General features: G+C 41.1%; 1 protein-coding gene across 4 annotated transcripts in view; it reads right to left on the bottom strand.

The window, feature by feature from the left end:
* Nucleotides 1-12,725, bottom strand: part of LOC310758612 (uncharacterized protein) — a 30,034-nt gene extending 17,309 nt beyond the window's left edge. The window contains exons 1-9 of one of the 4 annotated variants that reach the window (XM_083605357.1): nt 12,643-12,725; nt 10,802-10,930; nt 9,868-9,993; nt 8,072-8,197; nt 5,936-6,064; nt 5,205-5,342; nt 2,096-2,224; nt 1,619-1,759; nt 917-1,051 (exon numbers count right to left, since the gene is read on the bottom strand). In XM_083605357.1, coding sequence (XP_083461483.1) covers nt 917-1,051; nt 1,619-1,759; nt 2,096-2,224; nt 5,205-5,342; nt 5,936-6,064; nt 8,072-8,197; nt 9,868-9,993; nt 10,802-10,930; nt 12,643-12,700 — 1,111 coding nt within the window. In that variant the 5' untranslated portion in view covers nt 12,701-12,725. Of the gene's footprint in view, nt 1-916; nt 1,052-1,618; nt 1,760-2,095; nt 2,225-3,618; nt 3,757-5,204; nt 5,343-5,935; nt 6,065-8,071; nt 8,198-9,867; nt 9,994-10,801; nt 10,931-12,642 lie in introns of all 4 variants that reach the window. The other 3 variants (XM_083605356.1, XM_083605359.1, XM_083605358.1) reach the window with 3 other exon arrangements.
* Between the last annotated feature and the right edge of the window lie 1,352 nt (nt 12,726-14,077).

The following is a 14,077-nucleotide window of genomic DNA, read 5'->3' as shown; positions in this document are numbered from 1 at the left end:
GAGTTTGATGTCTAAATACTATAGTCTGTTCTCAGTGGCACCATCCCATTTTCACAAAAACATCCACCTGTGAAGTGGAGGTTTTCTTTCCTCTGCTCTCTCTGCCAGCACCACTAAATCTGTTCCAAAGGATTCAGAGATGCCATGATCTTCTGGCAATCAGTTAGTCCTTAACATGTGAAACTTGGGCCCACCATCACTCGCTTCAGTCTAGAGTAGAAAGTGTTTATTATCTTATGGCAAAAGACAAGCATAAACATGCTAGCCAGATAAACTTTAAAAGATGCTGGTACATCTTGAACTAGTCTACTGTAATACAGTTCTGGGCTTAGAAGTAAACCTTGCGAGATACAAGTATATAGAGGGATGCACAAGCATTTTGCCCTGCTAGCTCACCATGCTATGCTGAACAATACAACATGTAACCTTCAGCTTCTTTGCTGATACATTGCACTGATAAAAAATTCTTTTCCGTGAATGCCTCACATTCCTGACATAAACAAAAGTACCTTGGCAATTGGACGGACATTGTTGGATAAAATGCCCATGTCAGTCTCTCAGTATAGCTTTGGTCAATTGTTTAGGCACTTTATCTGAACAATAAATCATCAATTTCTCAAAGAATTTCCCATACATAGAGTAAATACAAAGCAAATTTAATCTCTCAAAACAAGTCTACTGCAAGAAAAAGTAATATGAGGCTGTTATTTCCATAACCAAAGTTTGAGTAGTTATTTGATGAACTAAAGCCATGAGTTTCTGTATCCCAGCAAATTCAACAGCTTTTCAAAGACACGGGTTCCATCTCCCACGGTTTTTCTCAAGACCAGCATGTACCCACCCGCTGGAATACTGACCCAGAAATGCCCCCTCTCATCATTGTTCCTCCACCACATTAAAAGCATGGGAACATTACCTTGATTTTTACAACAGAAGACAAAGTCAGGATTAGAGCAGGTTCTTGTTGAAGATGCATATTCAGTGTTGCCACATGTTAACTTGCATTGACCATGACATTTCTTGCCTTCAGGGCGGACCAATCCATGAGACACTTTAGAAAAACAGAGAAGATACCATCAATATCTCCCATGCACATAGAAAATATATATTTTTTAAAAGCGGTTGAATTTCTAAATACCATTGTTTGTATCCAATGAATTCATTCACATTGTAACAATGACTTCAACCTGAGGAATGGAACATCTCTCGTCATCTTTTTCCTATATCACCTTGTGGCATCCACAATCTGCTTACAAACAGAAGTTCTTGCGCAAGTGGGATGAGTTTGTTGGATACAACCCCAGAAGTCAATTTCTTAGAAGTTAGAATTGGCTGCCCATTTATGAAAATAAACGGACAGCTCTGCCTATTTCTTTGATGAACAGGAATCTATGAGTTTGTCTATCCCAGCAAATCCAAGGACCATTATAAGCCTCTCATTCAATCACTTAATCGGCTTCACTTTAATTCCTGTTGATTAATTAGAAAGCAAAATATACTGCAATTCTTGAGAAGACAATGTAAATAATTCCCATCTACCCACGTGTTGTGTGACTTACCCAGAAAACCCTGAATATATTATAGTTGTTCTAGCACAAAGAAATTTTTGGGATATTACCTGGATTGTGACAGCAAAAGACGAAGCCAGGAATAGAGCAGGAACATGTTGAAGACACCTTTTCACCCTTGGAACATCTTGCCTTGCATCTACCCACACATTTCTGAGCTGCAGCATTTTTCAATTGTTTAGGCTCTTTATCTTGACAGAGAACAAGAGATCATCAACATATCAGAGCATAATAATAATAATAATAATAATGTAGGGAGAATTTAATCTATCAACAGTTCAAAGAAAGTTTTGTGAGGTTTCCATTTCCAAAAATAGCCAAAGAGCTCCTTTCCCTCTGGTTCTTTGATACATCAAAGCCATGAGTTTTTATATGCCTGCAAATTCAAGAGCTTTTTCAAAGATACTTGTTCCATTTCCCATTGCCCTACACAGGGCCAATATCTACCCACCCACTGAGATCGTGACCCGGAAATCCCACACATGCATCATTGTTGCTCCAGCACAATAAAAGTATGGGAATATTACCTCGCTTTTTGCAGCAGAAGACAAAGTCTCGATTAGAACAGGCTCTTGCTGAAGATGCATATTCACTGTTGCCACATGCTAACTTGCATTGACATTTCTTGCCTACACTGTGAACCAATCCTTGGGACACTTCAGCAAAGGAGAAAAGAAACCATTAACATCTTCCCTTATACATAGAAAAAATGGTTCAATAGCTAAATGCCATAGTTTTTATCCAGTGACATTGTCCCATTTTTTAACTCTCTTTTTTTAAAATACTTTTTATTAATTTTCCAACATAGATATACAGTTTAATCCAAGTTTTCACAACTTTAACATTTATGGACTTCCTTCAGCTTCACTGACAATCATCCATTTTTAACTCTTAGTTACGCATTTCTTCTGTTCTATATTGTCATTAGTCCTCCCTCCAATCATCCATTTCCTTTTAACAATATATCTCAGCTTTTACAGTGCTTCTTTAAAACCCACTAGCGTTGTTTGTACTTCACATGTACTTTTCAGATATTCCACAAATTTCCCCCAGTCCTCGATGAACTTTTGGTCTCGACGATATCTGACTTTCCCTGTTAATTTGTCCAATTCTGCATGGAAAAGTTTATAATCCTTTTTTTATTTCCTTTCCTGTAATCCCTAAAAGTAGGGCCTCTGGTTTCTTAACAAATGTGTACTTCAACATTTTTTTTCATTTCATTATATATCATCTCCCAGAAGCCCTTCACTTTCTTACACTCCCACCACATATGATAGAACGTTCCTTCTTTTTCTTTACATTTCCAACACTTATTACAGGTCTTATACATTTTTTCTAATTTTACCAGTGTGATATACCATCTGTAAAACATTTTCATAACATTTTCTTTTAACGCCGTACAAGCAGTAAATCTTAAATTTTCCTTCCATAATTTTTCCCAGTCATCAAATTGTATATTATACCCAAAATCTCTGGCCCATTGTATCATTACCGATTTAACTTCCTCAGCTTTCATATGCCAATCTAGCAATATCTTAACAAATGTGTGAGAGCCAGTGTGGTGTAGTGGTTAAGAGCGGTAGACTCGTAATCTGGTGAACCGGGTTCGCGTCTCCGCTCCTTCCACATGCAGCTGCTGGGTGACCTTGGGCCAGTCACACTTCTTTGAAGTCTCTCAGCCCCACTCACCTCACAGAGTGTTTGTTGTGGGGGAGGAAGGGAAAGGAGAATGTTAGCCGCTTTGAGACTCCTTCGGGTAGTGATAAAGCGGGATATCAAATCCAAACTCCTCTTCTTCTTCTTCTTCTTCTTCTTCTTCTTCTTCTTCTTCTTATACATTTTTGACAAACTTTTACAATCATTGTTTATTATGTCTGTTTGGAACTTCGAGTCTTTTTCCATGTAACCACTTTCTTTAATATCTTTTTTAAACATTTCATTAACCTGGAAATAATGCAATTTTTAACTCTCATCTGAACTCACATTATGTCCCTTTCTCAATAATCCCCTTGTACATCACTGTTGCTCTATTGCATTAAAAGCATTTTACCTGACCATTTGCAGCAGAATAGGTTGCCAGGAATAGGGCACACTACTGCTGGAGACACAAATTCACCATACGAACATCTTGACTTGCATCTACCCCGAAGATTTAGAGATGCAGCAGAAATCAATCCTTGTGACATTACTGAAACAGATAATAGATCATCAGCATCTCTAAGCATTTGGAAATATCAGAAATATTTTAAATATTGAAAAGAAGCATGTCTCTGAACATCATTAATATAGTTCCAGAGAGAAGAACCAGAGGACTGTTTGTCTTGATGATCCATGTGTATCTCCATCCATTGGAACTCAAGGGCTGCTAAAAGCTACTCATTCAACCTCTCATTGGGCTTCTCAGTAATCCCTGTCCATCTCACAATTCATTAGGAAGTGACTCCTCTCTTACAACCACCAGGAGTGACCTCACCTCCACAGTTACATTCTTCCATTGTCTTCCAAGACAGACGGATGCCAATAATCCTCTACTACGTACCTTACCAAGAATTTCCCAATACATTGCAGTTGTTCTACCATGTGAAAAGCTTCTGAATATTACCTGGCCTCTTACAGCTGCCAGGAATAGACCAGAGTCTTGCTGAAGACAGATTTTTACCACTGGAACATCCTGAATTGCATTTAACCACAATTTTTAAAAATGTTTTATTTATCTTTTGTTGGAAGCCACCCAGAGTGGCTGGGGAAACCCAGCCAGATTGGTGGGGTATAAAAATACATTGTTGTTGTTGTTGTTGTTGTTGTTGTTGTTGTTGTTGTTGTTGTTGTTTTGTTGTTGTTGTTGTTGTAAAGGTAAAGATAAAGGTACCCCTGCCCATACGGGCCAGTCGTGTCCGACTCTGGGGTTGCGCGCCCATCTCGCTTAAGAGTCCGGGGGCCGGCACTGTCCGGTGACACTTCCGGGTCACGTGGCCAGCGTGACGAAGGTGCTCTGGCGAGCCGGCACCAGCGCAGCACACGGAAACGCCGTTTACCTTCCTGTTATAAAGCAGTACCTATTTATCTACTTGCACTTAAGGGTGCTTTCAAACTGCTAGGTGGGCAGGAGCTGGGACCGAAAGACGGGAGCTCACCCTGCCGCAGGGATTCGAACGGCTGACCATGCGATCGGCAAGCCCTAGGCGCTGAGGTTTTACCCACAGCGCCACCCGCGTCCCATTATTATTATTATTATTATTATTATTATTATTATTATTATTATATATTTATTAGCTACAGCAAGTGTCGATTCTTGGGGCAGCATTCTTGGATTGGCCCATTCAGATCAGACATCTTGCTGCAAGGTGGTGTGGCTGCTGAGGAAAACGTGCATGTTCTCCAATGGCTGTGCTGCAAGACAAGCCCTGGGCAGGCCATCGCTGTGCTGTGCCCACAAACCACCACTCATCCGGAATTCCCAGGTTTTACCTGGCTTTCTACAGCAAAGGACAAAGCCAGGAACACAGCAGGAACTGGCAGAAGACACATATTCACCATGGGAACATTCTGACATGCATCTACCCTAACATTCCGTGGTCCATCCATGGGGCCTTTACCTGGTCCCCTTGTTGCTCTAGTGCATTAAAAGCATTTTACCTGGCCATTTGCAGCAGAATAGGGTGCCAGGGAAAGGGCACACTACTGCTGGAGACACAAATTCACCATACGAACATCTTGACTTGCATCTACCCCGAAGATTCAGAGATGCAGCAGAAATCAATCTTTGTGGCATTACTGAAACAGATAATCGATCATCAGCATCTCTAAGCATTTGGAAATATCAGAAGTATTTTAAATATTGAAAAGATGTCTCTGAACACCATTAATACGGTTCCAGAGAGAAGAACCAGAGGACTGTTTGCCTTGATGATCCATGTGTTTCTCCATTCATGGGAACTCAAGGGCTTCTAAAAGCTACTCATTCAATCTCTCATTGGGCTTCTCAGTAATTCCTGTCCATCTCACAATTCATTAGGAAATGACGGCTTTGAAATTCACTTTCAAGCAAAGTAAATAACTCCTCTCTTACAACCGCCAGGAGTGATGACACAACACCTTCCACATGTGCTGCGTCAGGAAGATTTGGGTTACCTCACAACAGGGGAGAGTCTCAAACAAAGATGCACTTTCCCAAGCCACATTCCCAGCATATTTGCACTCCTGTCTCAGCGACATCTATGCTGTCTTGGTCATGCCCAAAGAATGGAAGATAGCAGGATCCCCAAGGACGTGCTCTATGGGCAGCTGGCTTCTGGTACCAGGCCCATTAGCAGACCAAGTCTGCGTTACAAAGATGTCTGCAAAGGTGACATGAAGGCAGCCATTACCTGGCTTTCTACAGCAAAGGAAGAAGCCAGAAACAGAGCAGGAACCAGCGGACAACACATATTCCCCATGGGAACATTTTGGTTTGCATCTACCCAAACATTTCATGGTCAATTCATGGGGTATTTTACCTGAGCAGAGAAAAAGAGGTCAGCAACGTATCAAGGCATTTTCCATTAATAGTGTGTGTGTATGTGTGTGTGTGTAACTCTCAACATGATATGTGCAATTCAGAAAAGTTCCGAAAAGTTCTAGAGAGCCCAATTTTGCCCATTTCTTTGGGGTTTTTTTATTATTAAAGATTTTCTTGATTTACAAAAGTTTGTGCAATGTCTCTCTCTTGTATATTTTTTTCCATGTAACATTTTTACAAGTCAGTTTCATTTGTTGAGACTGACACGGGGACAAATAGAAGACACCTTCACCCTGGTATGGCTCCCCTTTATCACATACACAGCCCAACATGACAATGACAAAAATCTACCAACAGCATACAAATCAATATGGCTAACCTGATCCAAAACACCCACCCCACTCACACATGAAAACAAAGCCCATTTCTTTGGTGAACAAAAACCACGAGTTTCTGTATCAAGAGCTTTTCAAGGACACTTGCTCCATCTCCCACTGTTCTTCATGGGACCAACGTCTACCCACCCTCTGGGATCCTGACCCAGAAATCCCCACTTGAATCATTGTTCCTCCAGCACATTAAAAGCATGGGAACATTACCTGCCCGTTTGCAGCAAAAGACATAGCCAAAGACAGTGCAGACTTTCGCTGAGGACATATATTCACCATAGGAACATCTTGGCTTGCATTGACCCCAACATTTCTTGCCTACACTGTGGACCAGTCCTTGGGACATTTCAGCCAGAGAGAGCAGCAGTCAATATATTCCCATACACATAGAAAATATATATTAAAAAAAAAACAGCAACAGCTCAACCTCTAAATACCATGGTTTGTATAAATTTTACTTCCATTGGCACAATGGTTCTTCACCTTCTTATCCTCTCCTTATAGAACCATAGAATCTTAGAGTTTGAAGGAACCCTGGGGGTCGTCTAGTCGTAACCCCTGCAATGCTGGAATCTCAACTAAAGCATCCATGACAGATGGCACAGCCACTAGCACACCCCTGTGCCTGCCTCGCTAATGAGAAGATACTGTTGGATCAGGCCAATTGCTCATCTAGGCCACCAATCTGTTCTCACAGTGGCCAAGCAGATGCCTATGGGAAACCAGAAAGCAGGATTCAAGCACAAGAACCCTCTCCCCTCCTAGAGTTTCCATCAACTGGCATTTAGAAGCCTCCAGCAGTGGAGGATGCCTATAAGTTCATGTGTTACATGAGAGGGAGAACAATTTTCCTTCATCCACTTTCTCCGTGTCATACATAATTTTGCAAAGTTGCCTCTTACTCGCCTTTTCTTTAAACTAACATTTCCAAATCATAGGACTGTAGAGTTGGAAAGGACCCTGTGGATCATCCAGTCCAACTCCCTGCAGTGCAGGAATATTCAGGTTTCCCATATGGGAATCGAACCTGCGACCTTGGCGTTATCACCACCATGCCCTAACCAAGTTACAGATAGGTAGCCGTGTTGGTCTGCCATAGTCAAAACAAAACAAAAATTCTTTCCAGTAGCACCTTAAAGACCAACTAAGTTAGTTCTTGGTATGAGCTTTCGTGTGCATGCACACTTCTTCAGATACACTGAAACAGAAGTTGCCACCACCCTTCTGAGTAATACCCCTCCCCACCTTCTCACTATATAGAAGGATCTGGCAACTTCTGTTTCAGTGTATCTGAAGAAGTGTGCATGCACACGAAAGCTCATACCAAGAACTAACTTAGTTGGTCTTTAAGGTGCTACTGGAAAGAAAAAAAAATTTTTTGTTATGCCCTAACCAACTGAGCTACCTGAGAAGCATCCCTGAAAATCCAAGGGCTGTTAAAAAGCCACTCATTCAATCACATATTTGGCTTCAGAGTAATTCCTGTCTACCATGCAATTCATTAGAAACCATGGAATTTCAAAATAACCCTCATTTGCACCCCCACACGTCCCTTACCCAGAAATCCCCCAATACATCATTGCTTCTCTAGCACATTAAAAGCATGGGAACATTACCTGCCCGTTTACAGCAGAAGACATAGCCAAGGACAGGGCAGGCTCTTGTTGAAGATATATATTCACCACTGGAACATCTTGACTTGCACTGACCCCGACATTTCTTGCCTGCAGTGTGGACCAAGCCTTGGGACATGGTCAAAACAAAGGAGAAGAGGACATCAATATCTCTCAGCAATCTCAATAAACATAGAAAACACTGAAAAGAATTCCGTCTTTGAGTACCATAAATGTATTTGCGTGGACAGGCGGAGTCCCCCAAATCCCGGGCGCCCCCCCCGTCATGTGGAATAACGACTCAAGACAACGTGCTATGGGATTAAATTGGCCACAACTTTATTATATTTCAGATGTGGGTAGACCTTGGTTCAGGCATTGGGCGTTATCCCTCCCCAGTCCCCAGCCGGGGACCTAGGGAACATCAGGGTTATCCAAGTGGGGGGGGGATGGAGAACATATGTTCAAGCAGAGATAGCCGCCCCCATTACGCCGCCGCCACAGGGGAGAGCAATGGCGACCTCTCGGCGTACGGTCAAAACCTCCCCTCAGAAACCCCTTTAACGGGGAACCCTGGTATCGCCGCTGCAAAGAGGAAGATAGACTAAAGGATTCTGCCCAAGGCCTGATACCGCCAAAGTTGTGACATTTTGCTACGGGAAAGACAAAACCTGTCAATGCAGGGGAATTCCTTCCCGGCCCTTTAACAGCGACCTTGACATAGCAGCGCCCGCATACCTGTGAAGAAAAGTTAACCTGAAAAATAAGACTTAACTGAGGGTGGGTAGGGTGGGAGAAGCTCTGGAGCCAAGTGAGGATTCCCAGGTAAGATCCTCCCCTCTATTGTGTGGGCAGGTAGTCCCTCCCCTACCTGGCCTGGTCTCCTTGGCAATGCTTCCCCCAGGTGGGATTGGACAACTGACTGAGGTAGGCGGAGACCTCCAGGTATCCCACCTGGGGGAAGGCTAAGTCAAGCCTGTGTTGATGGAGCCGCTCAAGATCCAGGGGCTGCTCTTGTTTCAAACATTGCAGATTTTGGATAAAATGGATTGTTTCAAGAGGTGGCAAAAAGATATATCTAAATTTGTCTGGCAGGGCAAAAAGCCCAGAATAAAATTTAAGATACTAACTGATGCAAAAGAAAGAGGGGGGTTTGCCCTGCCGGACTTAAAGTTGTATTATGAATCAGCGGCTTTCTGCTGGCTGAAAAGTTGGCTGCTTCTTGAAAACACAGACATTTTGGATTTGGAAGGGTTCAATAACAGATTCGGCTGGCATGCATATATATGGTATGACAAGGTTAAAATTCATCAAGGTTTCAAAAACCATATTGTTAGGAAAGCATTATATAATGTTTGGATTCGGTATAAAGATTTGTTGGAAAACAAAACCCCCAGGTGGTTGTCACCAATGGAAGCTAAGGAAGTGAAAAAACTTAATATGGAACCCAAATGGCCAAAATATTGGGAAATTATAGAACATGAGGAGGGAAAAGTGAAATTGCAGAGCTATGAGAAATTGAAGTCAAAAGTAAGAGATTGGCTTCATTACTATCAGATAAATGAAGTTTTCAAACTGGACAGGAAAACTGGCTTCCAGGTGGAGAGGTCAAAATTAGAAACAGAGCTATTGGAACCCAATACTAAGAATCTGTCAAGAATGTATAACTCACAATGAACTTTGAAATGCACTCATAGACATAGTAAATAACTTATCTGTACCCAGCCTCTGCACACCTGACTCAAAATTCCCCAATACATCATTGTTGATCTAGCAGGCAAAAGGCATTTGAATATTACCTGGCTTCTCACAGCAACCAGGAGTAGAGCAGGGACTTCTTGAAGGCACATTTTCACCATTGGAACACCTTGACCTGCATCTACCCAAACATTTATCAGCTACGAAGGGGAGAAATTGTTGGTGCGCTGTATGAAAACAGAGAAGAGATCAACATCTCTAAGTACTTCCCATGAATGCAGGAACTATTATTATTATTATTATTATTATTATTTTGAAGAGTTCAGTCTCTATCAATTCAATCTCTAAATACCCTAAATTCAGCTACAAAATTTACAAAAGATTGCCATTTATAAACCAACAGTTCTGTTTGCCTGTTGCTTTATGAATCAAATCTATGAATTTTCCATCCCACAAGTAAGGTAAAGGTAAAGGGACCCCTGACCATTAGGTCCAGTCGTGACCGACTCTGGGGTTGTGGCGCTCATCTCGCTTTATTGGCCGAGGGAGCCGGCATACAGCTTCCAGGTCATGTGGCCAGCATGACTAAGCCACTTCTGGCGAACCAGAGCAGCGCACGGAAACGCTGTTTACCTTCCCGCTGGAGCGGTACCTATTTATCTACTTGCACTTTGACGTGCTTTTGAACTGCTAGGTTGGCAGGAGCTGGGACTGAGCAACGGGAGCTCACCCGTCGTGGGGATTCAAACCGCTGACCTTCTGATCGGCAAGTCCTAGGCTCTGTGGTTTAAGCCACAGCGCCACCCGCGTCCCTTCATCCCACAAGTACAAGGGCTGTTAAAGGCCCGTCAGTCTGTCACTCATTGGGCTTCACATTAATTCCTGGCTACCCCACAATTCATTAGGAAGCAAGGAACTTCAGGAACCAGGCAAAGACATTTATAAACCACACCTACCCATTTACCGCGTGCTTTACCCAGAAATACCCCAGTGCCTCATTCTTGTTCTGGCACATTAAAAGCAAGGTGATATTACCTGGCCGTTCACAGCAGAAGACAAAGCAAGGAATAGAGCAAGCTCTTGCTGTGGAAACATCTTCATCACATTCTGGCTTGCATCGTGCCCAACGTTTCTTGACGACAGCATTTGCAAATCCTCCGGAAGCTTTAGCAAAACAGAGGAAGAGAGTTTGCTAGCATCTCTATGCATTCACTTTCAGATAGTCACATTAAGCTGCCATTTCAAAAAAACAACAGCACAACTCAGGGAACATTCTTCGTCATACTCCAGGGCTTTTAGAAGCCACTCATTCAGTTTCTCATTTTCCTTCACAGGACCCCCTATATGCTATACGAAGAAAACCTCAAAATTTACCAGCCTCTGCTCCTTTGGAGGAAAGTGCAGGGTATAATATTTTTTTTAATGATAATATTAATCCTTCTTGTAGCACATAAAAAGCATGGGACTTAGAGCTATGACGAAAATTTGAAATTGTGTCCACTGTCCCAAACCATCCCATGCCCCCATCCCCAATTATGGGATGGACAAGAATAAATCGCTTGAGGAAAACCACCATGGGATCATTGGATAAAGGGCACTAGATAAATTGAATCAATCAATCAATAAGATTCTGATGTCACAACTTCAAAGCACTGCAGCGAGGGAGTATAGTTTGCTCTTACCTTAAAATGATTTAGATGTGGTTGTGTGGTGTGCAGCTTTCTTTGTGTGTACACACACACACACACACACCACACACACCAGCTTCACACACACCAGCTTCTTAACTTACCAGTGTGTGTTTATTTATAGAGGACCCGTCAAGAAGCAATAGGAAATCAGAAGAAATGTGGCTATCCCGCAGGTTGCCTTCAGAGAGCTAAAGGACTTTGGGGGAATTTTCTTTACTTTAAACAGAACACAGGGAGGGTTTTCATTTAAATAAATTAATGAAGCTTTTGTCGATTTCTTCCTTTTTAAATTGAAAAAAATCATCAGCTACTCTGCTTTTCTAAAGAACAAAATCCTCAAGTCAGCAATCTGCTAGCAGGTTCAAGGATAGCCAAACTTCATGGAAGCCCATAGACTCCAAGAAAGACAGACACTTGTATATTTAGATGAGTTCATTGCTCCTCTGTGTTTCTATGCCTCTTTGTTACATCACCTGCAAACTAACTGCACCCCATTCCATTGTTTTGCGTGAGGATTGGAGACAGATAATACAGAGGGGGAACTGGAAGGTCCAGACCAAAGGCTGGGCTAACTAAAGGGAAAGGATCTTTGAACCTCACCCTCAAACTTCCCTCAGTTGCATGATGTTTGTCCATATCTTTGATGAAGAAAATCTGTGAGAGTGACCTTACCTGCAACTTCAAAAGTTTTCTTATTTATTTCTTTAAGAAAGATGCAATGTCTTTCTGCAAGAAATGTCTTCCTCCTTCTGCACCTTACCCAGAAATCCCCCAGTAAATCATAACTATTGTTGAACATAAAATTAAAGAATGTTACCTGGCAATTTATTACAATAGTTGTTGTTTTTTTAATAGCAATGAATAGGTTTTTCCCATAGCAACATATTCGACATATAAACAACTTGGTTTGCATCCTTCCCAATTTCACTCAGCTGCACTATTGCCTGAAGTTGGGAGTGCTCAAATAAAAAGGGGTCCTCAATATTGCTGAGCCTTTCCCCTTCCATGAAGGCACCCCATTCCTGATATTTCCAAAGAAATGGGATTCTAATTCTAGAACAGCACGGTAGGACAAAACAAGTAATACTCCCACCATTTTGAGACAATGTTGGGTCAAATAAACAACTGGCCTCATTGAACAGGCTGGTTGGTTTTATCACTGCCGATGTGCCCTGTGCATCTCACCTGAAAAAGTCAGCAGTGTGAAAAAATGACATAGAAGTAGAGGATGGAAGGTCTTCATAGCTGAACTTTGGGTCTGCGCATTCTCTTTGGATGTGGAAGAAGCAGAAGAATTTATACTTCACTAGGATGCACAGGCAACAAGAGGCCCACACAGGAAACCTCATTGGCCATTGAAAGATTGTGTGTTCCACCAGGTACTAACAGTGGCAGCTGTTAGCACACCCTCAGAATGTTGATACAAGGTGTTCTCTACATTTGGATGGCTTTAGAAGAGGTTTCTTTGATGGTTCCAATTATATCCCCCCCTTCTTCCCAAAGGAGCCCAGGGCAGCAAACAGATCAATAATTGAAATAATCTAAAAACAATTAAAAACCTTCTGAAAACAGCTAAGAACATTGTGAGAACAGCTGGAGGTACAAAGAGCAGAATGGAACATATTGCCATATGTTGTGGACACGTAGTTATGCTGGGGAAATGATTTTTAGACTAATGGCAAAAATATTGAAATATGAAGTTTCCATATACCCAGCAAAGATATTGCTGAACTATACATCATCTATCATAAGGAGAATACATAAAGAAACGGTTAATGGCTCAAAACTAGAAAGTTACATACACTTCTTCTTGGAGAAAATGGTTTAATAAAGTTTGGGATAATGGCTATAATGGCAGAAATAACGTCTAAGTGAGAATTGCAGGCAAATATAGAAATCGTTTCTGGGGAAACTGCTTGCCCCTTATACAATATTGTCAAGAAAATAAATATCTCATGAGAAAGCAAGTTCAAGTTAGCTTTGAGAGGTTTTTTTTTTTACAGAAACATTATAATTCATAGTTTTTCCTTAATTTTTTTAAGCTGAAGTGATTTTTTTCCTGCAGTGCATGTTGATTATAGTTAATAACTGTCAAATAATTAAATGAATTAAAAATAAATAGATGATAGATATAGATAGATGATAGATAGATAGATGATAGATAGATGATAGATGATAGATAGATAGATGATAGATAGATAGATAGATAGATAGATAGATAGATATATGATAGATAGATGATAGATAGATAGATGATAGATAGATAGAGATAGATGATAGATAGATAGATAGATAGATGATAGATAGATAGATAGATAGATAGATGATAGATGATAGATGATATAGATGATAGATAGATAGATAGATGATAGATAGATAGATAGATAGATAGATAGATGATAGATAGACAGATGATAGATAGATAGATTAGATAGATAGATAGATGATAGATAGATAGATAGATAGATAGATGATAGATAGATAGATAGATAGATAGATAGATGATAGATAGATAGATAGATGATAGATAGATGATAGATAGATGATAGATAGATGATAGATAGATAGAGAGAGAGAGAGAGATGAGGAATTTTCTTGTGCATTTACATGTGTATGGAGA

The sequence above is a fragment of the Podarcis filfolensis genome (assembly GCF_964270895.1).
Source record: "Podarcis filfolensis genome assembly, chromosome: 3".
In the NCBI taxonomy this organism is placed as follows: domain Eukaryota; kingdom Metazoa; phylum Chordata; class Lepidosauria; order Squamata; family Lacertidae; genus Podarcis; species Podarcis filfolensis.
The sequence above is the reverse complement of the archived record's forward strand: the minus strand, read 5'-3'. Positions and strand labels throughout refer to the sequence as shown.